The following is a 27,661-nucleotide window of genomic DNA, read 5'->3' as shown; positions in this document are numbered from 1 at the left end:
TAAAAATAAATAAATAAAAACAGTATGGGGATGAGGTAGGTGAAAATGGGTGGGCTATTTACCAATAGACTATGTACAGCTGCAGCGATCGGTTAGCTGCTCGGATAGCAGATGTTTGAAGTTGGTGAGGGAGATAAAAGTCTCCAACTTCAGCGATTTTTGCAATTCGTTCCAGTCACAGGCAGCAGAGAACTGGAACGAAAGGCGGCCAAATGAGGTGTTGGCTTTAGGGATGATCAGTGAGATACACCTGCTGGAGCGCGTGCTACGGATGGGTGTTGCCATCGTAACCAGTGAACTGAGATAAGGCGGAGCTTTACCTAGCATGGACTTGTAGATGACCTGGAGCCAGTGGGTCTGGCGACGAATATGTAGCGAGGGCCAGCCGACTAGAGCATACAAGTCGCAGTGGTGGGTGGTATAAGGTGCTTTAGTGACAAAACGGATGGCACTGTGATAAACTGCATCCAGTTTGCTGAGTAGAGTGTTGGAAGCAATTTTGTAGATGACGTCGCCGAAGTCGAGGATCGGTAGGATAGTCAGTTTTACTAGGGTAAGTTTGGCGGCGTGAGTGAAGGAGGCTTTGTTGCGGAATAGAAAGCCGACTCTTGATTTGATTTTCGATTGGAGATGTTTGATATGGGTCTGGAAGGAGAGTTTAGAGTCTAGCCAGACACCTAGGTACTTATAGATGTCCACATATTCAAGGTCGGAACCATCCAGGGTGGTGATGCTGGTCAGGCGTGCGGGTGCAGGCAGCGAACGGTTGAAAAGCATGCATTTGGTTTTACTAGCGTTTAAGAGCAGTTGGAGGCCACGGAAGGAGTGCTGTATGGCATTGAAGCTCGTTTGGAGGTTAGATAGCACAGTGTCCAAGGACGGGCCGGAAGTATATAGAATGGTGTCGTCTGCGTAGAGGTGGATCAGGGAATCGCCCGCAGCATGAGAAACATCATTGATATATACAGAGAAAAGAGTCGGCCCGAGAATTGAACCCTGTGGCACCCCCATAGAGACTGCCAGAGGACCGGACAGCATGCCCTCCGATTTGACACACTGAACTCTGTCTGCAAAGTAATTGGTGAACCAGGCAAGGCAGTCATCCGAAAAACCGAGGCTACTGAGTCTGCCGATAAGAATACGGTGATTGACAGAGTCGAAAGCCTTGGCAAGGTCTATGAAGACGGCTGCACAGTACTGTCTTTTATCGATGGCGGTTATGATATCGTTTAGTACCTTGAGCGTGGCTGAGGTACACCCGTGACCGGCTCGGAAACCAGATTGCACAGCGGAGAAGGTACGGTGGGATTCCTCTGTCAGGAGGAATGGGCCAAAATTCACCCAACTTATTGTGGGGGGCTTGTGGAAGGCTACCCAAAACGTTTGACCCAAGTTTAAAAAAAATGTAATGAAATGCTACCAAATATTAATTGAGTGTATGTAAACTTCTGACTCACTGAGAATGTGATGAAATAAATAAATGCTGAAATAAATAAGTATATCTACTATTATTCTGACATTTCACATTCTTAACATACAGTGGTGATCCTAACTGACCTAAAACAAGGAATTTTTACTAGGTTTACATGTCAGAAATTGTGAAACTGAGTTTAAATGTATTTGGCTAAGGCGTGTGTAAACTTCCGACTTCAACTGTGTGTGTGTGTGTGTATATATATATATATATATATATATATATTTCGGGGATTGGGAGGACGGTCTGTTAATTTACGGGCTGTGGTCGGAATTAGCGTGGCTCTTTTATTTTCTTAGTAGTATGGGATTGGGAAGGACTCGGACGATTTAGGTTTTTGTTGAATTTTGTTTAAATCTAACCGTAATCGACCACACACTCCATCACAGTAGGTGGCGGCATGCACCGTTCACGTTAGTTGGCCGAACGCTAATATATGAAAGAAGAAGACAAGGTTTTTCGGTTTTATCAGGCCGGAAATCGTAACACAGTGAGCGCTGTGTTCGTCAAACAAACTGAAATAGCTACATGGTAGTTAGAATGTCATTATCACTAGCTGCAGACATACAGTAAGTAATATAAAACGGCAATGTGTATAAAATCTATTCGGTAGTAAGTGGCTGTAATTGATAGGAAAAGTAAAATTTAACAGTAAAATATGTATCGTGGACGGCCTCCACCTCGAGGGTATCCGCCGCCGTACGAGGGCCGTGGTCCACCGCCCCGTGGTCTTACGCCTGGCCGGCCGTATCCTCGGCCTCCATTTAGAGAAGAACGGGGCAGGCCCAGACCGCCGTTTGATGGTTACCATGACGGGCCACCTCCAGACCAGTACAGACGTTCTCCACCGCGCAGGAGGTATACTTCAGCTGGTTCAGGAAGTCGCAGAGGACCAAGTGGTGAATACTGGGGCAGCGGCCCTCCCCAAAGAGAAGTAAGTACAATCATTATTTGCATGTTACTGCTACCTGACCAGCCTACCACTAGTTAATTACGTTGGTAAACGTAGCTATACATTTTTTTTGCTTTACTAGGCTAGTTAGCATAACCATTTGATCACTGTTTATTGTTTGCTGAATCAGTAACGTTATCTGGTGTGTATACATTACGTTTTGCAACGGAAACCGTTTATCGTTTATTAATTAAGAACCATTCGGAAGGTAACTGTGTGGGATCGACCTTAATTTGTCCAATATAAACTCATTTTCGTCACAAAACATTTTCCGCTTGGATTAAACGGTTTCTGTTTGAAATAAATCAAGCAACAGACGAAACGTTTTGCAACTGAATCGACATAAGGAATATACTTCTGTGCAGGGGAGGAGACAATGAGTATGACAAGTCTCCTCTATCCCAGTTAGCAACCATTCATTTTTCCATTAGACAGTTCTGCAAGTCAAAGTATGTTTGGTACTCCCCAAATATGGAGTTTCGCTGAGCAACTTTAATCTTTTACTGACATCATGCCTGGTATGTGCTTCCAAAATGTTTTTAATTTACTAGCACCCCAAAAAAAGTATTGTTTTTGACCAAATCTCTTCAGAAAGATTACTATAAAAACATTGTCTACTTAATCTATTTAAATACTGGGGTGAAAGTAAGGAGGTCTGGTACAGTGTCCAGGCAAAATCAATAGTGGGGGTACGCAATACCTGTAAAACCTTAGCCTATCACAATAATGAAAACAATTGCTCATTCATCCCCCCTTCTCTCCTCTGTAACTATTCCCCAGGTCGTTGCTGTAAATGAGAATGTGTTTTCAGTCAACTTACCTGGTTAAATAAAATACATAAAAACAAATGTCAAGAAAACTGTAGGCTATTACTCCATTATTTATAATTACCGTAAGTGTCAGAGGCAGGACAAATTTGCAAATGGAAACGGGTGGACAGCCTACGCACCAAAATGCAATGTGGTTCGACAAGAAAACAGAAATTTTACCAAGGCAGAGATGAATGACTGACACGAGACGCGCACAGACAGCAGTGGAGGCATTCATTCTGGACAACTGACCATCACCAAATGTCATTACATTTTTGGTGTTTTGTGTAACAGATGTCTTTTTCCATTCACCACTGTTTGGAGGTTGGAAATATGTTGCTTGTGGATGAACATGCGTGGGTAACCTAGTAAAAGAGCCCTTTTGAAGTGATTGTTTGACAATCAAATGAAAACATGACTGGTTGGGTTTATGCTGATGATGTATTTGGGGAGAGAGTTAAGCAGCCTGAAACCTATAGCAGTAGCCATTGCATGGATTGAGGGAGACAATGCCGTCCTGTCTGATGTTCAGACTCTGCTTGCAGATGTAAGAGAAGAAATCCATACTGCCCTGCCCACTTCACTGTTGTTCCAAGCAGAGGAAACTGCAGTTCTGAAATGCATCAAAAAGCATGAAGACTATTGCCTGAAGCCCATACATGCCGCAGCGTACATGTTGGACCCCAGGTATGCTGGCAAGAGCATCCTGTCTGGTGCAGAGATCAACAAGGCCTATGGTGTCATCTACTGTCTCTCGCCACCTTGGCCTAGATGAGGGCAAGGTTCTTGGCAGTCTGGCAATGTACTCTTCCAAGCAAGGGCTTTGGGATGGAGATGCAATTTGGCAGTCGTGCCAACATATCTCATCAGCCACCTGTTGGAAGTGGACTTTGTGGATCTGAGGCTCTTTCCCCTGTTGCCTCATCATCCTCCAAATTCCACCAACATCAGCCACATCAGAGCGCAACTGGTCCTTGTTTGGGAACACACACCAAAGCACGCACAGGCTGACCAATACAAGGGTTGAAAAATTGGTGGCTGTCTTAGCAAATTTGAGGCTTTTTGAGCCTGACAATGAGCCATCATCAACAGGATTTGAGAGTGACAGTGAAGATGAGTCCTCAGAGCCTGGTGTTAAAGAGGAGGTCCAGGGAGAAGACACGGAAGCCTGGGAGGAAGACAACCAAAGCTTTAGTTTCTAGACTATCATTTTACAGATGTATATTGAAAATGTTTTTGGGAGATGGATCATTCAATATTCCCTTTTGTTGTTCAGTGAAATCATCCCATGTGAAGAGTCAACTCATTTAATTAAAGTTCAATTTGTAACTAAATAGTTGTTTTTATTTCTATTAGAAGGAATTAAACATAAGTAGACAATTGTAAATAATAAGGTAACATGTTTATGTTTCTGTCTCCATATGATATGGTAAATATATCCAATGCAAAAATAATCTACTTTTAAATGGTATTAATATTAATTAGCATATTCCTGTTAATTCCCACAAAGTTTCCACCTCTGAAAATTCCCCAAAATGGGGTAAGTCTGTGTCAGAGCTGTGTGTAAGTAGTGTATGCAAACGATTTGGGATTTTCAACACATTAATGTTTCTTAGAAAAATAAGTTGCGTAGTTAGGCTATCCTCAACTCTTAGCCAAGAGAGACTGGCACGCATAGTATTTATATCAGCTCTCTGATTACAATGAAGAGCAAGACGTGCCACTCTGTTCTTGGCCAGCTGCAGCTTCACTAGGTCTTTCATTGCAGCACTTGACCACACGACTGAACAATAATCACAATAAGACAAAACTAGAGCCTGCAGGACTTGCTTTTTGGAGTGTGGTGTCCAAAAAGCAGAGCATCTGTTTATTATGGACAATCATTGAATCTACATGTTTTGACAATCTAAGGTAAGTCGAGTAATTTAGTCTCCTCAAATTGTTCAGCCACACCATTCATTACCAGATTCAGCTGAGGTCTAGAACTTAGGGAATGATTTGTACCAAATACAAAGCTTTTAGTTTTAGAGATGTTCTGGACCAGTTTATTACTGGCCACCCATTCCAAGACAGAATGCAACTCTTTAAGCATTTCATAGGACTTCATTACAGACAGAAATACTCCTCAGTTTCATCAACTGTCCGGGTGGCTGGTCTCTGACGATCCCGCAGATTAAGAAGCTGGATGTGGAGGTCTTGCTGGTGTGGTTACACATGGTCTGCGCTTGTGAGGCAGATTTGGGCGTACTGACAAATTCTTTAAAATAAGGATGCACGATATATCTGTGAACATATCAGAATTGTCCGATACCGATATTTGCATTTTTAGCTAATATCGGCCGATTCTGATGTGTTCACAGATATATCGTGCATGTCTATTTCAATGCCCCGATGTGCAAAACCGATGTCAAAGCTGACGTGCATACCTATATAACGTAGGTACATGACTTTAAGACGCCACGTTAAATTTTGCACTACATGTGCAACACAGCATTCCTAAACTAGCCCACAATGTCTGCTGTGTGGATCGACAGTCAACAAGTCGAGCAGTCATTTGAAAGCATAACAAAATTTTCAGCGAGACAACTCAAAGGTGTAATCTATTCATTGCCCTTGACAATCAACCGTTCTCTGTCGTGGGTGATGTTTGCTTTCGCCGACTGGTCGAGCACCGGTCCACACTACCAAGTGCGCTATTTTCCAGATGTTGCGCTACAGGAGTTACAGTAATAGCGTCACTGCTATTTGCTTCACGACATGCATACAATGGAATGCCGTTTGGGTCTTTGAGTGTCAAAAAAGATAGAGTAGCACTGTAAAAGCTGTGCAAACACCGGCCACGAACGATGTGTTTACAATACCACGTTGGTAATAAAGCATAATTTGTTTGACCGCAAATTCTGGGGTAGCTAGCAACAATACAAGCAGCCTGAAAACAATGACCAGTAGAACCTGCAGTAATTTATTATTCTTAGCAATGATTTAGGAATCCTTGTGAGTGGGTATTAGCTAGGTTGCCACTTGTTGTTCGCCTATTGAAATTGAGCTTCAGTTCATGAAAATAAATGGCTAGTCAGCAACTTAACCCTGTTGCCCAAAGCTAATGTTATAAGCAGCCAGCTAGCTTCATCTGGCTAGTGAGGCTTGACCACACTGGGTTATGTCGTGAAGCTAGCCACAATAAGTATTAGGCACAACAATGAAATTTGCAGTTTGCCTTCAAAATAAAAGTATGTTATAGACAGTAATACAAATAGTAGAATTATGGCTTACTTTTATTTTGTAGGCTAACCGCAAAGTCCACTATTGTGGAAAATCCTTATTGTGGCTAGCTTCACATAGATGGGTCCGACACCATAAATCAAATAAGAACTGTCTCATAAATTAGGGTTATTTTAGATGCTGACACCTAGCTATATACAGTTGAAGTCGGAAGTTTACATACACTTAGGTTGGAGTCATTAACTCTTTTTTTTCAACCACTCCACAAATTTCTTGTTATCAAACAATAGTTGTGGCAAGTCGGTTAGGACATTACTTTGTGCATGACACAAGTAATTCTTCCAACAATTGTTTACAGACAGATTATTTCACTTTATAATTCACTGTGTCACAATTCCAGTGGATCAGAAGTTTACATACACCTAGTTGACTGTGCCTTTAAACAGCTTGGAAAATTCCAGAAAATTATGTCATGGCGTTAGAAGCTTCTGATAGGCTCATTTACATAATTAGAGTCAATTGGAGGTGTACCTGTGGATGTATTTCAAGGCCTACCTTCAAACTCCGTGCCTCTTTGCTTGACATCATGTGGGAATCCAAAGAAATCTTCCAAGACGTCAGGAAAAAAATTGTGGACCTCCACAAATCTGGTTCATCCTTGGGAGCAATTTCCAAACGCCTGAAGGCATTCATCTGGACAAACAATAGTACGCAAGTATGAACACCATGGGACCACGCAGCGGTCATACCGCTCAGGAAGTAGACGCGCTCTGTGTCCTAGAGATGAACGTACTTTGGTTTGAAATGTGCAAATCAATCCCAGAACAACAGCAAAATACCTTGTGAAGATGCTGGAGGAAACAGGTACAAAAGTATCTATATCCACAGTAAAACGTGTCCTATATCGATATAACCTGAAAGGCCGCTCAGCAAGGAAGAAGCCACTGCTCAAAAACTGCCATAAAAAAGCCAGACTACAGTTTGCAACTGCACATGGGGACAAAGATTGTACTTTTTGGAGAAATGTCCTCTGGTCTGATGAAACAAAAATAGAACTGTTTGGCCATAATGACCATCATTATGTTTGGAGGAAAAAGGGGGTGGTCTGCAAGCTGAAGAACACCATCCCAACCGTGAAGCGTGGGGGTGGCAGCATCATGTTGTGGGGTGCTTTGCTGCAGGACTGGTGCACTTCACAAACTAGATGGCATCATGAAGCAGGAAAATTATGTGGATATATTGAAGGAACATCAAGAGATCAGTCAGGAAGTTAAAGCTTGGTCACAAATTGGTCTTCCAAATGGACAATGAACCCAAGCATACAGTGCCTTGCGAAAGTATTCGGCCGCTTTGAACTTTGCGACCTTTTGCCACATTTCAGGCTTCAAACATAAAGATATAAAACTGTATTTTTTTGTGAAGAATCAACAACAAGTGGGACACAATCATGAAGTGGAACGACATTTATTGGATATTTCAAACTTTTTTAACAAATCAAAAACTGAAAAATTGGGCGTGAAAAATTATTCAGCCCCCTTAAGTTAATACTTTGTAGCGCCACCTTTTGCTGCGATTACAGCTGTAAGTCGCTTGGGGTATGTCTCTATCAGTTTTGCACATCGAGAGACTGACATTTTTTCCCATTCCTCCTTGTAAAACAGCTCGAGCTCAGTGAGATTGGATGGAGAGCATTTGTGAACAGCAGTTTTCAGTTCTTTCCACAGATTCTCGATTGGATTCAGGTCTGGGCTTTGACTTGGCCATTCTAACACCTGGATATGTTTATTTTTGAACCATTCCATTGTAGATTTTGCTTTATGTTTTGGATCATTGTCTTGTTGGAAGACAAATCTCCGTCCCAGTCTCGGGTCTTTTGCAGACTCCATCAGGTTTTCTTCCAGAATGGTCCTGTATTTGGCTCTATCCATCTTCCCATCAATTTTAACCATCTTCCCTGTCCCTGCTGAAGAAAAGCAGGCCCAAACCATGATGCTGCCACCACCATGTTTGACAGTGGGGATGGTGTGTTCAGCTGTGTTGCTTTTACACCAAACATAACGTTTTGCATTGTTGCCAAAAAGTTCAATTTTGGTTTCATCTGACCAGAGCCTTCTTCCACATGTTTGGTGTGTCTCCCAGGTGGCTTGTGGCAAACTTTAAACAACACTTTTTATGGATATCTTTAAGAAATGGCTTTCTTCTTGCCACTCTTCCATAAAGGCCAGATTTGTGCAATATACGACTCCTTCCATTTTTCAACATTATCGCTTGCACAGTGCTCCTTGGGATGTTTAAAGCTTGGGAAATATTTTTGTATCCAAATCCGGCTTTAAACTTCTTCACAACAGTATCTCGGACCTCCCTGGTGTGTTCCTTGTTCTTCATGATGCTCTCTGCGCTTTTAACGGACCTCTGAGACTATCACAGTGCAGGTGCGTTTATACGGAGACTTGATTACACACAGGTGGATTGTATTTATCATCATTAGTCATTTAGGTCAACATTGGATCATTCAGAGATCCTCACTGAACTTCTGGAGAGAGTTTGCTGCACTGAAAGTAAAGGGGCTGAATAATTTTGCACGCCCAATTTTTCCGTTTTTGATTTGTTAAAAAGTATGAAATATCCAATAAATGTCTTTCCACTTCATGTTTGTGTCCCACTTGTTGTTGATTCTTCACAAAAAAATACAGTTTTATATCTTTATGTTTGAACCATGAAATGTTGCAAAAGGTCGCAAAGTTCAAGGGGGCCGAATACTTTCGCAAGGCACTGTACTTCCAAAGTTGTGGCAAAATGGCTCAAGGACAACAAAGTTAAGGTATTGGAGTGGCCATCACAAAGCCCGGACCTCAATCCTATAGAAAATTTGTGGGCAGAACTGAAAAGGCGTTTGCGAGCAAGGAGGCTTACAAACCTGACTCAGTTACACCAGCTCTGTCAGGGGGAATGGGCTAAAATTCACCCAACTTATTGTGGGAAGCTTGTGGAAGGCTACCTGAAACATTTGACCCACGTTAAACAATTTAAAGGCAATGCTACCAAATACTAATTAAGTACATGTAAACTTCTGACCCACTGGGAATGTGATGAAAGAAATAAAAGCTGAAATAAATCTCTCTCTATTCTGACATTTCACATCCTTAAAATATCACGGCCACAGCCTGGATTTGAACCAGGGAATGTGTGTGATCTATTTAACTGTACTGGAATGCTTAAAAGACTGCTAAAATTGAAAATATCCATCGAGTTTTTTTTTGTCAAGGGAAATATCAGATATGGGTATCGGCCAAAAATGTCATATCGGTGCATCACCGCTAAAGCGACGTTAGAGGCGGCTTATGGTAGAGAAATTAACATTAAATTATCTGTTAACAGCTCTGGTGGACATTCCTGTAGCCAGCATGCCAATTGCATGGCCCCTCAACTTGAAACATCTGTGGCATTGTGTTGTCACAACTGCACCTTTTATTGTCCTTTTAATGTTCCCAGCACAATGTTTAATGATTGTGCCGTTTAATCAGCTTCTTGCTATGCCATACCTGTCAGGTGTATGGAATATCATAGCAAATGAGAAATGCTTGCTAACAGGGATAAACAAATGTGTGCACAACATTTGAGAAATTAGCTTTTTGTGCATATGGAACATTTCTGGGATCTTTTATTTCAGCTCATGAAACATGGGACCAACACTTTACATGTTGCGTTTATATTTTTTGTTTAGTATAAAGCCAAAGTGGTGTGGCGCAGCCACCTGATTTAAAAGTGCTGTGGCAAATGCTGCCTCGCCACACGTTGTCCGGCGGCCCTGGTTGTAGGTAATGAAATAAATAACCTTTCGGGATACTGTACCAACCTGTGCGTGGCAGTAATGGGTGATTTTTATTGGTGCTGAAGAGGTGGATTTGGCACGTGATAAAAAACAATATATAGATTATTTACAGACAATTTTTTGGGGTTGCTTATAAATGTTTAACTTTTTTTTGGAAAGTATGTATCGGTTGCTCACAAACTCCATATTTTGTGAGTATCGAATGTATTTTGACAATGTTTGCAGAAGCTGTCTAATGGGAAAATGAATGGTATCTACCTGGGCTAGAGAGAAGACTTGACATTCATTGTCTCCTCTTCTACCCTGATACTGGTTAAATTGTTAGCTGGAACTGGAAGTTAGTCCCGTCCCTTGCACGGGCTCATATTGCCTTTTTTACTGGAGCAATGCATCAATTGCACAAAATTATCTCATCATTTCTAAATCCCAGTGTTATGAAACTGATTACATATCTATTTCTGTCATTAGAGATCTCCATCTCCCCGTGGTGGCATCCCCCCTGACCACAGTCTGGTCATCACTGTGGGCAATGAGTTGACTGGACCACCTGGGGTAGGGCTACCCTCAAGAGACTACTCTCCTTACCTGTCAAAGAGGTCCAGTTATGACGGGCCTGATGACCGTGGCCCCAGGAGGCAGAGTCCCAGCAGGGGGAGAAGCCGTCCTCGTAGCCGCAGCCCGGGATTCGGGGGACGGAGCAAGAGCCGTCCTCGTAGCCGCAGCCCGGGATTCGGGGGACGGAGCAAGAGCCGTCCTCGTAGCCGCAGCCCGGGAATCGGGGGGCGGAGCAAGAGCCGTCCTCGTAGCCGCAGCCCGGGAATCGGGGGACGGAGCAAGAGCCGTCCTCGTAGCCGCAGCCCGGGAATCGGGGGACGGAGTAAAAGCTGTGTCCGAAGTCGCAGCCCTGCAATGGGGGTACGGCGCAAAAGCCGCGCTCGAAGCCCCAGTCCTGAAATTGGGGGACGGAGCAAAAGCCGCGTCAGAAGTCGCAGCCCTGAAATGAAGGGACGGAGCAAAAGCCGGGCCCGAAGCCGCAGTCCTGAAATGGGGGGACGAAGCAAAAGCCGGGCCCGAAGCAAAAGCCCTGAAATGGGGGGACGGAGCAAGAGTCGTGGAAGGAGCAAGAGCCGTCCGCCAAGCAGGTCCCGAAGCAGGAGTGGGAGTCATGGCCAGAGCTATGGACGGGCCCGCAGTATGAGCAGAGCAAAGACTGCTGGTCCACGCAGGAGCCGCAGTGTCAGTACTAGCAGCAGTAGCAGGAGCAGCAGGGGAGGTGATAATAACTTAAAGAAGACAAGTGGGTTCAAGGAGCTGGAGTTGGCCCGTCGCCGCAAAGAGATGGAAGACATGCTGAATATTCCCACAAAGTCCATCCTGAAGAGGCGCATGGACTCTGAGACTGACTCCCCGTCATATGTGCAGGTAGTGGACATGTCATTTTCTTACTATGTTAAATTAATTATGTTGCCTATAGCTGTGTATTGTGTTACCCATCTCTATACTCACTCTAACCCTGTCATCCCACAAGGCGTTTTTTTCTTCTTCATCCAAGTTACTATTCATGATAAATTTGGTTATCATAGATTATTATTTTGTTTTTGTTTTGCAGAACAGTGATTCTCCAAGAGTTGACCCTGCTGGTGAGGCTGAGGCAGAGCGTCTTCTCTCAGCTATGAAAGGCATGGACCCTATCATGTTGGCCACCATGCTGGGGGAGCTGAGGGATGACCCACACATGGCCCAGAGTAGGCTGGACCACAGTGGGATTGCAGGGATCCTTGACCTGTTGGGAGGTGCACCTGCACCGCAGGAGGAGAAAAGGAAGAGGGTACCAGACATTGACGATGAGGAGAAGTTCCTTTATGGCGATGAAGATGATGTAGAGCGGGGCAGGGCTCCAGCAGAAGCTCCCCGTCAGCACAGTCTGTCAGAGCTATATGGTGATATTATGAGTGACCCGGCACGCTATGGCACCTCACCGCACCTAGAGGGCCATCCTGGTATTGTAGATCCGAGAAGCTCTCGTCAGCAACAAATGGACATGAGGTATCGGCATCAAAGCAGGTCCTCTGCCATCCCTGACCATAATATCAAGGTTGAAGAGCCTAATGACTACCCACCAGGAACAGGGCCACTGGAAGGGAAGGAGAAGCAAGACGTGGAGGAGTACGAGAAGATCCAGGACCTCCTCAAAACCATCGGGCTGGACCTGGGGGTGACAGAGATCAGCAAGATGGCTGCCAGGACTCAGGAGCGTCTGCATGGAAAGAAGCCCCCTCCGAAAACTCCCTCCCGTCGACCTGGCAAGAGGCGGGATCGCCGTGACTCTTCAGGAAGCTCAGACAGGAGCAGGGGCAGGCGTAGGAGCTGCAGTGGGAGCAGCTCTAGCAGTCGTAGCGACAGCCACAGCCCGAGCCGTAGTAGCAGCCGTGATAACAGCAGGAACCGGAAGAAGTCACCCCCATCTGACAGGCACAGCAACCATGGGAAGACTCGAGGTGGCAGAGAGGTGAGGACTGAGGACAGTAGCTGGGTGCAGAAGGCTTCACAAGCCCCTGAAACTACTCCAGTGCCACCCACCCACCCATCTCTCTCCATGCCTGCCTATGCCCAAGCCCAGGCGCATGGTCTGGTACCACCCAACTATCCACCACCTGGCTATGGGCAATATGGGAACTGGCCTTACATGCCCCAACAGTGGCCCATGTACCCACCTCCATCTATGGGCATGCCACCTCAATCTCCCATTGAAGATTTTCCGAATGCTCCGCCTTTTGACAGACCATACCTTAAAGTTATCCAGCCAGAGTTGCACCAGGGGGGTGATAGAAAGGGTGAGAATAAACTGATGGCATTGAATAAGTGGATGTTTAATGACTTGTTCATTCCCCGTCAATATATACTGTACCAGACAAAAGTTTGGACATACCTACTCATTCCAGGGTTTTTCTTAATTTTTACTATATTTCTACATTGTAGAATAATAGTGAAGACATCAACACTATGAATTAACACATATGGAATCATGTAGTAACCAAGAAAGTGTTAAACACATTTTTAGATAGCCACCCTTTGCCTTGATGACAGCTTTGCGCTCTTGGCATTCTCTCAACCAGCTTCACCTGGAATGCTTTTCCAACGCTCTTGAAGGAGTAGCCACCCTTTGACTTTAACCTTTATTTAACTAGGCAAGTCAGTTCAGAACAATTCTTCAAATTTTTCTTATTTACAATGATGGCATACAATGGCCAAAGCCGGACGATGCTGGGCCAATTGTGCGCCACCCTATGGGACTCCCAATCATGGCCGGTTGTGATAAAGCCTGGATTCGAACCAGGGTGTCTGTAGTGAAGCCTCTAGCACTGAGATGCAGTGCCTTAGTCCGCTGCGCCACTTGATGATTGCCAAGAGTGTGTAATGCTTTCTCTCAACCACTTTCATGGAGAAGGCTTTTCCAACAGTCTTGAAGGAGTTCCAACATATGCTGAGCACTTGTTGGCTGCTTTTCCTTCACTCTGCGGTCTAACTTATCCCACACCATCTCAATTGGGTTGAGGTTGGGTGATTGTGGAGGCCAGGTCATATGATGCAGCACTCCGTCACTCTCCTTCTTGGTCAAATAGCCCTTACACAGCCTGTAGGTGTGTTTGGTCATTGTCCAGTTGAAAAACAAAATGATACTCCCACTAAACCAGATGGGATGGTGTATTGCTGCAGAATGCTGTGATAGCCATGCTGGTTTAGTGTGCCTTGAATTCTAAATAAGCCACTGACAGTGTCACCAGCAAACATCCCCACACCTCCTCCATGCTTCACGGTGGGAACCACACTTGTGGAGCGTGATCATCCGTTGACCTACTCTGTATCTCACAAAGATATGGCGGTTGGAACCAAACATCTCAAATTTGGACTCATCAGTCCAAAGGATAGATTTCCACCGGTCTAATGTCCGTTGCTCGTGTTTCTTGGCCCAAGAAAGTCTCTTCTTATTATTGTTGTCCTTTTAGTAGTGGTTTCTTTGCAGCAAAAATACCATAAAGGCCTGATTCACGCAGTCTCCTCTGTACAGTTGATGTTGAGATGTGTCTGTTACTTGAACTCTGAAACATTTATTTGGGCTGCAATTTCTGAGGCTTGTTACTCTAATGAACTTATCCTCTGCAGCAGCCATAACTCTGGGTCTTCCTTTCCTCTGGCGGTCCTCATGAGAGCCAGTTTCATCATAGCTCTTGATGATTTTTGCGACTGCATTTGAAGAAACTTTCAACGTTCTTGTAATTTTCCGGTTTGACTGACTTTCATGTCTTAAAGTAATGATGGACCGTTGTTTCTCTTTGCTTATTTGAGCTGTTCTTGCCAATATGGACTTGGGTTTTTTACCAAATAGGGCTATCTTCTGTACACCACCCCTACCGTGTCACAATACAACTGATTGGCTCAAATGCATTAAGAAGGAAAGAAATTTCACAAATTAACTTTTAACAAGGCACACATGTTAATTGATCTGGATTCCAGGTGACGACCTCATGAAGCTGGTCGAGAGATTTCCAAGAGTGTGCAAAGCTGTCATCAAGGCCATGGGTGGCTACTTTGAAGAATCTTAAATATAAAATATATTGGGATTTGTTTAACACTTTCTTGGTTACTATGTGATTCCATATGTGTTATTTCATAGTTTTGATGTCTTCACTATTATTCTACATTGTAGAAAATAGTACAAATTAAGAGAATCCCTGGAATGAGTAGGTATGTCCAAACCTTTGACTGGTGGAGTATATATATTTTTTGATCAATGAAACTGCAGCACATAACTCCTGTCTAATTTTGTACATTTTTCCTGTAAAGCATCATCCAATATGGCCCCTCAAGATAATGGCAAGGACAGGAGGGTTTTAGAGGAGCGAAATAATGAAAGCCAAAAACAAAAGGTGGAGTATTCAGCTATCCACTTCAATTCAAATGCCATTTGACACTGTTTTGGCTGGTTTTGTTTTCTTTCCATACACTCGTTCTCTAATGATTCTCCATTCTGTAGGTTCTTGAAGAACGGGAAAAACTGAGACGAGACAGAGAGATCCGCATGAAAAAGAAAGATTATCTCATGAAGGAACTAGAGAGATTGAGGAAACAGCAAGGTACTTCAATCATCTCATTCCTTTCCTATATTTCTTTGTATTTTAAGTCATAAATGTTCATTAGGTTTTGTACAGTTGGATAAAAATAGTTTTTGTCTTGGTAGGGGAGCTTCTGCGCAAAAAGCGGCGTGAAAAGGATGGCCATAAGGACCCGTTACTGTCTGAGATCAGTCGGCTGCAGGAAGAGGTCATGACTCAGATTGCTGAGCTCCGCAAAGAGCACGAGGTAGCAGAGAAGAAACGATCCGAGCTTGACAAGGTGGCTCTCATTCTCGGTCTACAACCAAATGACAAGCCCCGGCGAGAGGGTAGGGGTTCTGCGGACCTTGAGCAGCCAACACACCCACCACCTCCAGAGAAAGAGAAGAAAAAGGAGCGCGCTCACATCCGAGAGAGATCACCTGTGGCCCATGCCTCTGCTAAGGTAGAATTCCGTAAGCTGCTCCAGGCACAAGCCAGAGAGCTGAAGTACTGGTAGAACCTTAAAACCTTCATTGCTGCAGAAACATATTTATTTTGCTGAAATTGACATGTAGCCTTTGCTTTATTTTAGAATATCAGTCTAAATGACTTCTTGAATAACCATACAAAAGGGCTGGTTTGGATGCAAATGTCTACTTGCCCTTGTCTGATCCATTAAATACCAGTAAGCAGTATTTACTTTGAATACCTGGCATTTAGCCTTCTGCTTATACATCAGATATGGGGTTAATCAATGTTGGTGCAACTACTCAGTCTAACCTGGACATTCCGTGTGCTCTGTCATATGTTGGTGTTGCCCAAGAGGCAGAGTTGGATCACGATCTTGATTGAAAAGTTCCCTCTTTGTATGCCAATATCTGACCAAACTAATCTCATAACTGGTCTGCAAATACATGCATGTTTACAAATGAATGTGTTTTATACCTGCAACATAGGTGGAACCTGTTCACTTTCATATGGCCAACAGTTGTGATTAAGCTTAAGCTCTTCCTACATTTTACAATCTTTTTTGGAGCTCACTGTATTTGTTTATGAAAGACCACAACAAACTTTTTCTCTGTAATTGTTTCTGGAGATGCCAAACTCAGTAAGATGTTTGCGTTAGAAACTTGGGTATAGGGTATTTACATTCATAAATTGAAAGGTGGCCATCTTTTTCCCCAGTTTGTAATTTAACTGTCATTTAATCGAAAGCATTTTTCGCTATCAACGTGTAGCTAGAAGATCAGAGATTAGTTGGGATGAATACTTTGCATACAGAGAGGGATCCTAATTATGTGGCCTGTTTTAATCCTTTTCAGTGGCTCTAATTCTTTCAAATTTGTGTTTTAAAAAGAGAATGTTAATAGGGTGGTCACTCATCTCTAATTTCTCATTCAAAAAACGTAATCATAAGGTATTCAATTTAAATCATTTAAGTTATTAAATATGGAAACTGTGTATTGTTTGAAGACAAGAATACACCAAAATGTAACATTTTATCTTTACAGTAGAGCGGCTTGGCATCTTAAAAGTCAAATGGATTTTAATGGCGAGGGTGCATACACTTGTAGGAATTCAAATATGACGTCATGGTTTTACCACTAATTTCATGGAGTTTTTTAAACTACGGCGCGCAACATGGTTCAGTGCCCCAATAAATCAGCACAATATACTTTTCCCGATTTTTCAAATTGCCTGCGTCATGGCGTTTAACTTGGATCATGTATACTGGGCTTATGACGATACAAAGAAGAGTAACGGAGAGCAACGTACAATACGGCAAACTTGGTAAACAAGGCATTTGTTGTAAGTCCGTGGGTGCCGCAATCTTTATGACCTCTGCTATTGGAAAGTCGACTCTGAATTTTAGCTGTTTGGTTGAGAGGAGTGAATCTCTTTAAATATCGTACTTGATGTTTTTCCACTCTACACTCATGGTCTGTGAACAGCACTCATTGAGTCCATTTCTCTCGACTGCTTTGCTCTGCTCACAAATCAGTACTTAATTTGATTTTTGACCATTAATTGGTGGAGATTAGCGTACAAGGATACGACGATATGAGTCCTATATTAGTCTTAAACAGGATTCTCTGATAACTCACGAGTAACTCCCTCAAGGCTGGAACACAGATCGCCTATGTTGCCAAGGTAAGAGATTTTGAAAACTTCAGTGTTTGGGGATCATCGTAAAATTCTCTTTATCGAACATCTGTTTTAATTTTTAACACTCAAATGTATTTTTTTGTCTACTTCCTCCAGGCCTATTTCGCTCTTTTGCTGACTTGTGTAACTTCTGTTCTTCATTAGGCAGCATCGTCGTCCTCAAGAGCCTCTCCTGAAAAAACGAAGAAGAAAGCCCCTGCCAGTACCCAGCCTCCTGAGACTCCAGCAGACCTGTTTGAACACTATGACGCTGGGAACCACTGGTGCAAAAGCTGCAATGTCACCTGTGGTTCCATGTTCGATTTTTTCACGCACTTGCACAGCAAATCGCACCGGAAGGTTTGTGTACTATTTGTAGAATGTCCCGATAAGACTCCAGCTTCAGCAGTTCCGTGCTCAGGAGTTCTGCTGTGGAACCAGTCACATATCATACAGACTACAGAGAACAGCCAAACTATCCTTGCTTAAGCCACGCAGTAAACAAACACTGAGCTAGCTACAGTGTTGCTGAATGTAGTCTTATTAATATATTTTGCAAGTGGTTAAGAAGCTGTGCTGTACTTGCGCTCCAGCCATGCTGGTAACTGCAAGAAAAACAATTAGATTGCATGGCCAGAACTACTGCTTTATAATACATTATTAGCTAGCATTGTGTGACTGGTTTGGTGATGGTATGATAGATAGCTAGTCGAGTTTACATTTTAACTTTATTTTTAAATTGCTTTCTGATCAACACTCAGATGGACTCATCTCTTTACAGGCCTTGTTAACTATGAAGTCAGCTAGCTAGCTAGCTAGTTAGCTACCTTGAAAAGGAATGCAGCAGACTCCTGATTATGATGCTGAAAGCCTATTGGCTGTTCTCGGCAAGGATCTCTTGAGCACAGAGCTGAGGGGCTGATCGGCTGGAGCTGTACCCTTCTTGGATATTCGATCATACTCAGTGAATTGAAGAGCTTTTGTTTACTATCATGAGTGCTGTCTCCTGTTCCTGTTTTTTGTCCCCCATCACTGGCCTGATTTCTTTTTACCTTTTCATTTGAACTGTTCAGTCCCTTGTATTTTTACAGCAGATTGGTTCTGCTTTTTTGTTTGCCACTTTGCAGACTCAGGATCCTTACAATCGACCGTGGGCGTCAAGTTCCTCCAACAATGAGAAGAATAAGATTCACTCTTCAGGAGAGAAAATGACTAAACCTGCTAAAGGTACAAACTTAAATATTTTATTTTTCCCTTCTAAATATTTATTATGTACTGTTAAATGTTGTTAGCAATCTTTTACTGCCACAGTTTGCAGACACTGAGTTCAAAATATGCATAAGAAATAAGCATTGATTTCTAAATGCAATGTAAAGCCGATCCTATTTTGGGCAACCTTTTAGTCAAGTACCAATGTCGACAGTGGGTATCATAAGTATTCACCTCCTTGGATTTCTTTACATTTTGTACTACACAGTGGAATTGAAATGGATTTGTCAACATTTTGTGAACGATCTTCAAAAAATAACATTTGTCAAATAATTATATATTTTAAATGTATGAAAAGTTAAACTCTAATATACCTTGATTGGATAAGTATTCGCCTTGAGTCAATACATGTTAGAAACACCTTTAGCAGGTATTACAGCTGTCAGTCTTCTTGGGTACGTCTTTATTAAAAGCTTTGCATACCTGGATTGTGCATTATTCGCCCATTTATTCTTTTCAAAATTCTTCAAGCTCTGTTAGTGTTGGGGATCATGGCTGTACCGCAATTTAAGTCTTGCCATACATTTTAAAGCATATTTAAGTCAACTAACTTGGCCTCTCAGGAACATTCACTGTCCTCTTAGTAAGTGACTCCAGTGTAGATTTGGCCTTTTGTTGTAGGTATTGTCCTGTTGAAAGGTGATTCCTCCCCCAGTGTCTGGTGTAAAACAGCCTGAAGCAGATTTTCCTCTAGGATTTTGCCTGTGCTTAGCACCATCCCATTTATTTTTATCTGGAAAAACTCCCCGTCTTTGCTGATGTCAAGCATACCCATACCATGATGCAGCCATCACCATTCTTGAAAATAACCAGGCCGTTACTCAGTGACGTGTTGGATTTAGCCAAAACATAACGTTTTCCATTTAGGCCAAAAAGTGTATTCCTTTACTGTGTTTTCTTGCACTATAACTATATAGTGCCTTGATGCATGTTTTGGGATACTTTTATTCTGTATATTTATATTGTTCTTTTCACTCTGTCATTTAGGTCATTATTGTGGAGTCACTACAATGTTGTTGATCCGTCCTCTGTTTTCTCCCATCACAGCCATTGAACTCTCTGTAGCTGTTTTAAAATCACCCGTGGTTTCTTGGTGACATCCCTGAGCAGTTTCCTTCCTGTCCTGCAGCCCAATTCAGGATGATGACTATCTTTGTTGTGTCTGGGTGGTTTAGTACATCATCCACAGTATAATTATTAAAGAGATATTCAAAGTCTGATTTGTTATTATTACCCATCTACCAATCACTGCCCTTTATGAGGCTTTTGAAAAGCACACTGGTCTTTGTAGTTAAATCTGTGCTTGAAATTAAGTTCTTGACTGAGGGAACTTAGATTTTTTTTTTTAATATGTTGATTTAATTTGTAAATATTTGTAGAATTTTCTGTCCACTTTGACGTTAAGGAGTATTTTGTCTAGATCAATTACAAAAAAAATCACAATTAAATCTGTTTCATTCCCACTTTGTAATGTCATTTATTTTGAAAAATTCCATGGGGGTTGAGTACTTATGATATCCACTATGTATACAAATGTTGATGTTATGTGTATATGTATGCTTATGGAACAGACCTAAATGTAGTAATCTACTTTTACGATAGGTTTTCTTCCATGGGGAGCATAGTAAAGGTACAAATCTGTGATTGTTCCCTGTGACCATTAGGTGTTTTTAAAAACGTCTCTTTTTTTCTCTCATAGGATCTGAGTTTTTGGTGCCAGTGAGGGGATATTATTGCCAGCTTTGCGAGGAGTTTTGCGGGGATGCAATTTGCGCTGAAGATCATGCCACGAGTCAACCTCACAATGAGAAATACAAGGTAGGCCATTTCTAGTTGGGAGTAGGGCATTATTTCACCGTGAGGTACATTTCATCTGAAATTCGGCACTCTGGTTTGGACTCCTGGAGCTTTTGGGGGAATTCTACAAAATGTTTTGTAGAATTCTTGAAAATAACTGTTTCAGGGTGCGATTTGCAAGACTCAAGTTTAACATGTTAGCAAGCTAGCTTGTTTACAATGGGTAAAAAGTTCCACGCAACTTGTGCTGCTGCGTCACATTACCTAGTACTCTTATCCTGAATCTTGGACCTGCGATTCAGATCCAGGATTAATTTCAGCCAAGGTTCTTTTGCGTCTCAAACATACTTTATAGCGCAGATCAGGGTACCAAACGCTCCAGGATCCTAATCAAAAGTGACCTAAGGCTTTGTTTGGGAAATGCTTTTGTCATGCAATGTCCTCAAGTTAAGTGTTGAACAGTAGAGGTCGACCGATTTATGATTTTTCAATACCGATACCGATTATTGGAGGACCAAAAAAAATCCGATACCGATTAATCTGCCTATTTTTTAAAAATATTGTTTTCATTTTATTTTTTATATATGTATTTGTAATAATGACAATTACAACAATACTGAATTAACACTTAAAAAATTTTAAGTTCCTTGCTCAGAACATGAGAAAATATGAAAACTGGTGGTTCAATATTCCCAGTTAAGAAGTTTTAGGTTTTAGTTATTATAGGAATTATATAACTATTTAATTCTATACCATTTGTATTTCATATACCTTTGATTTTTGGAAGTTCTTATAGGCACTATAGTATCGCCAGCCTCATCTCGGAGTTGATAGGCTTGAAGTCATAAACAGCGCTGTGCTTCAAACATTGCGAAGAGCTGCTGGCAAACACAGGAAAGTGCTGTTTGAAGGAATGCTTACGAGCCTGCTGCTGCCTACCACCGCTCAGTCAGACTGCTCTATCAAATATCAAATCATAGACCTAATTATAATATAATAAACACACAGAAATATGAGCCTTAGGTCATTAATATGGTAAAATCCGGAAACGATAATTTCGAAAACAAAACATTCTTTCAGTGAAATACGGAACTGTTCCATATTTTATAGAACGGGCCATAAGTCTAAATATTGCTGTTACATTGCACAACCTTCAATGTTATTATGTAAAATTCTGGCAAATTAATTACGGTCTTTGTTAGGAAGAAATAGTCTTCACACAGTTTGCAACGAGCCAAGCGACCCAAACTGCTGCATATACCCTGACTTTGCTTGCACCGAACGCAAGAGAAGTGACACAATTTCCCTAGTTAATATTCCCTGCTAACATTAATTTATTTTGACTAAATATGCAGGTTTAAAAAATATATACTTCTGTGTATTGATTTTAAGAAAGGCATTGATGTTTATGGTTAGGTACATTGGTGCAACGATTGTGCTTTTTGATGATGGATTTGTTTTTTTATAAGATAAGTGTAATGCTAGCTAGCAACTTAGCTTGGCTCCTTGCTGCACTCGCGTAACAGGTGGTCTGCCTGCAACAGTCTCCTCGTGGATTGCAATGTAATCCCAATTCCCGATTGAGATAAAATATTGAATTCGGCCCTAATTAATCGGCCAGGCCATGCCAAACACTACTACTGAATTTATTTATTTGTGCACAAAGTAGTCTTTTATTCTCTGCTTTACTATGATCAAATGGTATCGGAAATATGACTTTAGCCTTACAAACCGCATAGCATATCATTACAGCAGTTGCTTGTATATACCGGTATGTTGGCTAACTAACGTTAGTTGGCTACTAATACATCGAACTTGCCAGTACATTAACTATCTAAAGAACTACCCACGTTTATTGACTTGATTATTTACGTCATTCTTAGCTAAGTGGTATAGTCGTTCAGCGTTTGCAATGGACATTGTTAATGAAGTCATAAGAAGTCTAGCTAGTCATTTGTTAGTTATTCTAGCAAGCTAGCAAGATGTTGCATAGCAGCATCAACTTCCGGTAGACAGGTGAAGCGTTAGTAAGGGTACTGTTAGTTTACAGTATACTAAAATGAACATGTAGTATATACTCATTAAATATGTAGTATACAGTATGTTACTATAGGTGTTCAAACACAGCCATAAATTACAAAATTACACCTAAATTACAAAATTATATACATATTTCCTCAAATCTGCAAACCAAGTTTTTTGTTCACCTAGCCACTGTCACAAACCGTTAACTTAAGCATTTTCTAACCCCCCCGCCGCAAAAACGATATTAGCATGTTTAAATATCATGTCCAAGCCATCCCAAAGTCTCCAGATTGTGTTGTCAATGACTTGGTTTGAAGTTATAAGAGAATTTGGACATGACCTTTAAAACATGCTAATATTGGGTACATTGGCTCACAATAGTTTTTGGTTAGAAAATGCTAATGTTAGTGTTTGGTGTCAATGGCTAGGTAAACAAACTCAAATTGTATATTGCAGTCTCTTTGTCCATAAACTGCTTACAAGGTAAGGAAACAAACATGTTTTTGTAATTTGGGTAGACTGTTCCCTTGAAGTCAAATTTTGGGACAGCTTGTTTACATTTCACTCTAATGACTTGAATATTTCTTTGGTCCTTCTGCCAGAAACGAATGTATGAGTATCCGCTCTACGAACAGAGAAGGAACCTGGATCGTCAAGCTGGACTCACGTTGGAAGTTAGTGACAAAAAGCACTCTGAGCTTAAACGTAAACACGAAGAGGAAGAGTCCAAAAAGAGCAAAGAGAAGGAGGAAGGGAAACCTAAACGCAGCAAAAAGGAGGAGGACAAGTCCAAACACAAAAGGGAGGATGATGTGGAGAGGGTCAAGTACAGCAAAAATGAGGAAGAAGAGAGGTATTTGTACCGCAAGAGAGAGGAGGAGGAGCGGTACAAACATGGTAAGGAGGGAGGAGAGAGGCCCAAGTACAGTAAGAAGGAGGACGACGAGAGATACAAGCATGGCAATGAGGAGGAGCGGTTCAAAAATCGCAGGGAAGAGGAGGAGTGGTTCAAAAATCGCAGGGAAGAGGAAGAGCGGCTCAAAAACCGTAGAGAGGATGAAGACAGGCCTAGGTTTAGCAGGGTAGAGGAGAGACCCAAGTTTAATTGGAGGGATAATGAGCAGGAGGAAGAGGAAGACCGGTCCAGATATGGGAAGTGGAAAGAGCCCAATCCCAAATGTAGCAAGAAAGAGGAGGAGAGGTATAGATCAGAGAGGGAGGAAGGGAAACCTAAGAATGAAAAGGAGGAAAGACAATCAAGAAAAGAGAAGGGTGGGTGTCAAAGGGAGGAGACTTCAGGATCTAGAAAGCAGTGTGAGCCTGAGAAACCCAGTGACCCTCCCAAAGTGTTCTGTGGTCCCAATCCAGCATTGAGAGCAAAGCTGCGCAAGAAAAGTGAGGAAACTGCCAAAGTGGAGCCGAAGCCTCCATCTGCCTTCGGTAAGTTCAGCTGGAAAAAGAAACTAGAAAATGAGCTTGCGAAGGAAGCTGAGAGAGTGGCTGTTGAGTTCCTGAAGGAAGATGAGGAGGTTGAAGAGGATGACGACCCAGATGCATTTTCAAAGTCTTTGGCCGCAGCCAAGAGCATTGCTATCAAACTGTCAGGGAAGACGGTCATCTCCCCAACTAGCGCATGGGTACCCTTCAACTCTGGGAAAATACGCCCAAACCTTCCTGCTCCTTCCACGGTCCTGAGAAAACCCTCTGGACTTGGGCCCTGGGTATATGCTAAACCGGCCCCTCTCAACACCTTTCTCTCTATCAGACCACCCGGTGACAGTGACGTGACCCCTCTGCCTGTCATACAGAACCAGCCTAAAAATGACCCAGTACTGGCAGCAGACATAATTTCCAAAGCTTTCTGTGGTGAGGAAGTGGATTTGAAGAAGTCAGCAGAGGGCACTGGGAAGCCAGGTCCCACTTCACCAGATGAAAAGAAAGCTTCCACAGCAGAGTCTTTTAGTCAAGCCTCCACATCTACTCCTTCAGCAGTGATGCCCGAGTTCAAGACTCCCCTGCCTCCCCTGACCATGATGACCATGAAGTTTGATGTATCTGCACCAGGAGTCCCTGAGAGTGAGCAGAATGTCCCTGTGATGGTCACACCCCCTCCTTTCATGCAGAGACCCCCAAGTGAGGTGATGAACAAATCAGAAAAACCAAAGTCTAATCTAGCTGCCGCAAAAGCCCAAGATTTATTTGACATATTCTATAGCAGCATTACCACAGCCAGTACCACATCCATCACCAGCACAGCCACGAAAGTAGTTGTAGACTCCAAAGGTGAAACAAATGACTCAAAGAACAGCGAAGCCTTGGCGACTACTGCCTCACAAATGGAGCAAACCCAACCCGAGCTAGCAGCTCTTGATAACAGTAACGCCCATGAAACTGAAACTCAGGAGTCAGAGACTGACAGTGGGTTTGACCCGCAGGCCACTAAAGCAGTTGTAGAGTCCAAAGCTGCACTGAATAACTCAAATAACAGCGAAGCCTTGGAGGGTACGGCCCCACAAACAGAGCAAGCCCAACCCGAGCTCCCAGATCTTGACAACCGTAACGCTGTTGAAACCAACACTCAGGAGTCAATGGAGACTGAGAGTGGGTTTGACCCGCAGGCCACTAAGGCAGTTGTAGAGTCCAAAGCTGCCCTGAATGACTCGAATAACAGCGAAGCCTTGGAAGCTACGGCCCCACAAACAGAGCAAACCCAACCAGAGTTCACAGCTCTTGACAACAGTAACACCATTGAAACCAACACTCAGGAGTCAATGGAGACTGAGTGTGGGTCTGACCCGCAGCCCAAGGAAGAGACTCCCGAGGATGCCCCCGTACAACTGGATAACCCATCAGATTCTCTGGGTATCTCAACAGAGACCCTGGATCTCCCAACAGAAGTGCTGGGCTTAGACCTCTTTGATTTTAATCTTGAGTAACAGACTCCACTAGACAGCAGGCCGTTGGGAATTTGTGTTTTTAGGTAGTTGATGGGATTAGACGGGAACAAGTAGTAACCCACACAAATACTGCTGATTCGGAAACTAAGCCCTGTTAACTTGATGGTCCTAGCAGGCAGCTCGAATTTGAATGGAGTGAAACTTCCACTAAAAGACTTGACTTTCATATTAAGTGATGAATCTTCAGAACTTTAGAAGCTTGTTCTGCAAGCCTTTTGTCTTGAGAATTTTACTTCTTCGTTCAGCAAAACCTTTCTTTACTTCTTAAAAGGTAATGTACTGTACCATGCTTATTGATTACTATGGTTTTTGGTATATCCACCTTCAGACTCTTAAGAAATGTGTTATTTTCTCTTTAAATGATTGAAAGGTATTTTAATACAGGAACAAGAACTCACGTTTAAGAAGAAAACAGAATTTGGTAAGGTAGTGCAGCATGGACCAAAAGATATCTGAACATGGCTTTCTTTGACAATTACACCATGTAATATCTGTCACTCTTTACAGCACCCTCCAGAAAAGAAGATGTGGATATAGATACTCATGAACATAACCTTGGAATTGTTGATCTTTTTAAAAAAAAAACTCATTTGTTCACTGACTTTACTATGCTCAAAATGTTATTCTGTGTTAGTGAAAATTAATACAAAAAAAATGGTTGTCCTTTATCTGTTGTTGCTAAAGTAGAGTTCAAATAAATTTCAGTGACCACAACATTTTCTCTGTTATTTCTCAGACCTTGTAATCAGACATTGGAAACATAAAACATAATTATGGTATGCCCAGGGTTGGGTAGGTTACTTTCTAAATGTAATCCCTTAGTTACTAGTTTCCTGTCCCAAATCGTAATCAGTAATGTAATTGATTACCTTCTGTTACTTTTAGATTACTTTCCCCTTAAAAGGCAATAGAAGAAGACAAAAATGTATGCTACCAATTGAATGACATCTATTGAAGCATCAATCAATGTTCAAGTTTACATAGTTGGCCATATATGGATGTCAAATCTTTCTTTATGGGTTGGTTATGTAGGCTTCTTCTAACCCATCGCTTTCTACTACATATAATAAATCATCTTAACATTAAAAGCCAAAATCTATCAGAATTTCTGGCATTCCAATAAATGTTATACCCCTTGATCTTAAAGAATAGGACTTGGAAATATGGATGTATAGATTAGCCAAATTGTTTTACCTGAGCATAACATCAAAACTAAGGACTTATTAGCCAGCCCTACTCTGTTTATGATTTTGTTGTCATGGAGGACTGATTGGGCTCATTGATTCGAGTTGAAAAATAAATGCTGCGCTCATGGAATGGCATACTTTGAGCACTACTGAAAAGTGCTATTTACATTTGAAAATTGAATGTCATATGCTACATTTGCTAAAGGCTTGTTTGTTGGTGGCAATTTAAACAGCTGCATATTATCAAGATATCAAAGGGCAAATCAACAGATGAAACAATAAAATGGTTTCCCTGCCTCTTTTGGTAAAAAGCTGAGTGATGGGCCTGGAGAAATGTAACCACTCTCAGATAAATAGACAGCTATGGATGCAGGGACTGACCATCCATGATATAACATTTTTAACCATGTTATGCTATACCGTATTTGTTTACATTCACAATGTTTACACACATTGGAGTAAAACAAGCTTATATTTTGGGTTCCCATGGAGTGTGACAGTTAAACTTAATTCATGAGTCATTTTTAAGTTATATTCTTCAAGAATCAATGTGTGTGTGTGTGTGTATATATATATATATATATATATGTATATATATGTGTGTGTGTGTATATGTAGCAACTACAGATAGACTTAAAGGGGCAGTCAAAAGTGTGCAAATTTGAGCGTGTGTCAATTAGACCTATGGATTTATTTGTTGACAAGCATGCATTAGATTGGGCAATAAACGCCCCACTTTTATTCCATAGGCTGGGATCCGCACTTCGGAGCTGTTTCAAGAGCGCAATTTTCACTGGCTGTCACCTGGTTTCAAAAACAATGATTTGATAGACAGCTTAAACTTCTTGAATTAAACCATTATTAGGTTCAAATACACATTTAGATTTGTGAACAGC

At 42.0% G+C, this 27,661-nt stretch overlaps 1 protein-coding gene across 3 annotated transcripts; it reads left to right on the top strand.

Moving 5' to 3' along the window:
- The first annotated feature begins 1,924 nt into the window (after nt 1-1,924).
- znf318 (zinc finger protein 318) lies at nt 1,925-26,292 on the top strand. 3 transcript variants are annotated; one of them, XR_002474137.2, is made up of 12 exons: nt 1,925-2,408; nt 10,758-11,711; nt 11,899-13,123; nt 15,135-15,217; nt 15,325-15,424; nt 15,529-15,848; nt 17,696-17,890; nt 18,658-18,757; nt 20,499-20,617; nt 23,224-25,849; nt 25,963-25,999; nt 26,086-26,292. XR_002474137.2 is itself a non-coding variant. In XM_021608727.2 (10 exons), exons 1-10 carry the CDS (start codon nt 2,133-2,135, stop codon nt 25,555-25,557), a joined length of 5,706 nt encoding a protein of 1,901 aa, XP_021464402.2. In that variant the 5' UTR covers nt 1,925-2,132; the 3' UTR covers nt 25,558-26,292. The 3 variants fall into 3 exon arrangements, 1 of the variants encoding a protein (XP_021464402.2); XR_002474136.2 differs by having other exon boundaries at nt 23,224-25,999; XM_021608727.2 differs by having other exon boundaries at nt 23,224-26,292.
- The last annotated feature ends 1,369 nt before the right edge of the window (nt 26,293-27,661 follow it).

Source organism: Oncorhynchus mykiss, chromosome 1 (assembly GCF_013265735.2).
Source record: "Oncorhynchus mykiss isolate Arlee chromosome 1, USDA_OmykA_1.1, whole genome shotgun sequence".
NCBI classification, from domain to species: domain Eukaryota; kingdom Metazoa; phylum Chordata; class Actinopteri; order Salmoniformes; family Salmonidae; genus Oncorhynchus; species Oncorhynchus mykiss.
The sequence above is the reverse complement of the archived record's forward strand: the minus strand, read 5'-3'. Positions and strand labels throughout refer to the sequence as shown.

Coding starts and splice junctions, on each gene's coding strand:
- znf318 (XM_021608727.2), top strand. CDS start 2,133: ATGTATCGTGGACGGCCTCCACCTCGAGGGTATCCGCCGCCGTACGAG. Junction 2,409..10,757: donor GCGGCCCTCCCCAAAGAGAA/GTAAGTACAATC, acceptor TTCTGTCATTAG/AGATCTCCATCTCCCCGTGG. Junction 15,218..15,324: donor ATGAAAGCCAAAAACAAAAG/GTGGAGTATTCA, acceptor TCCATTCTGTAG/GTTCTTGAAGAACGGGAAAA.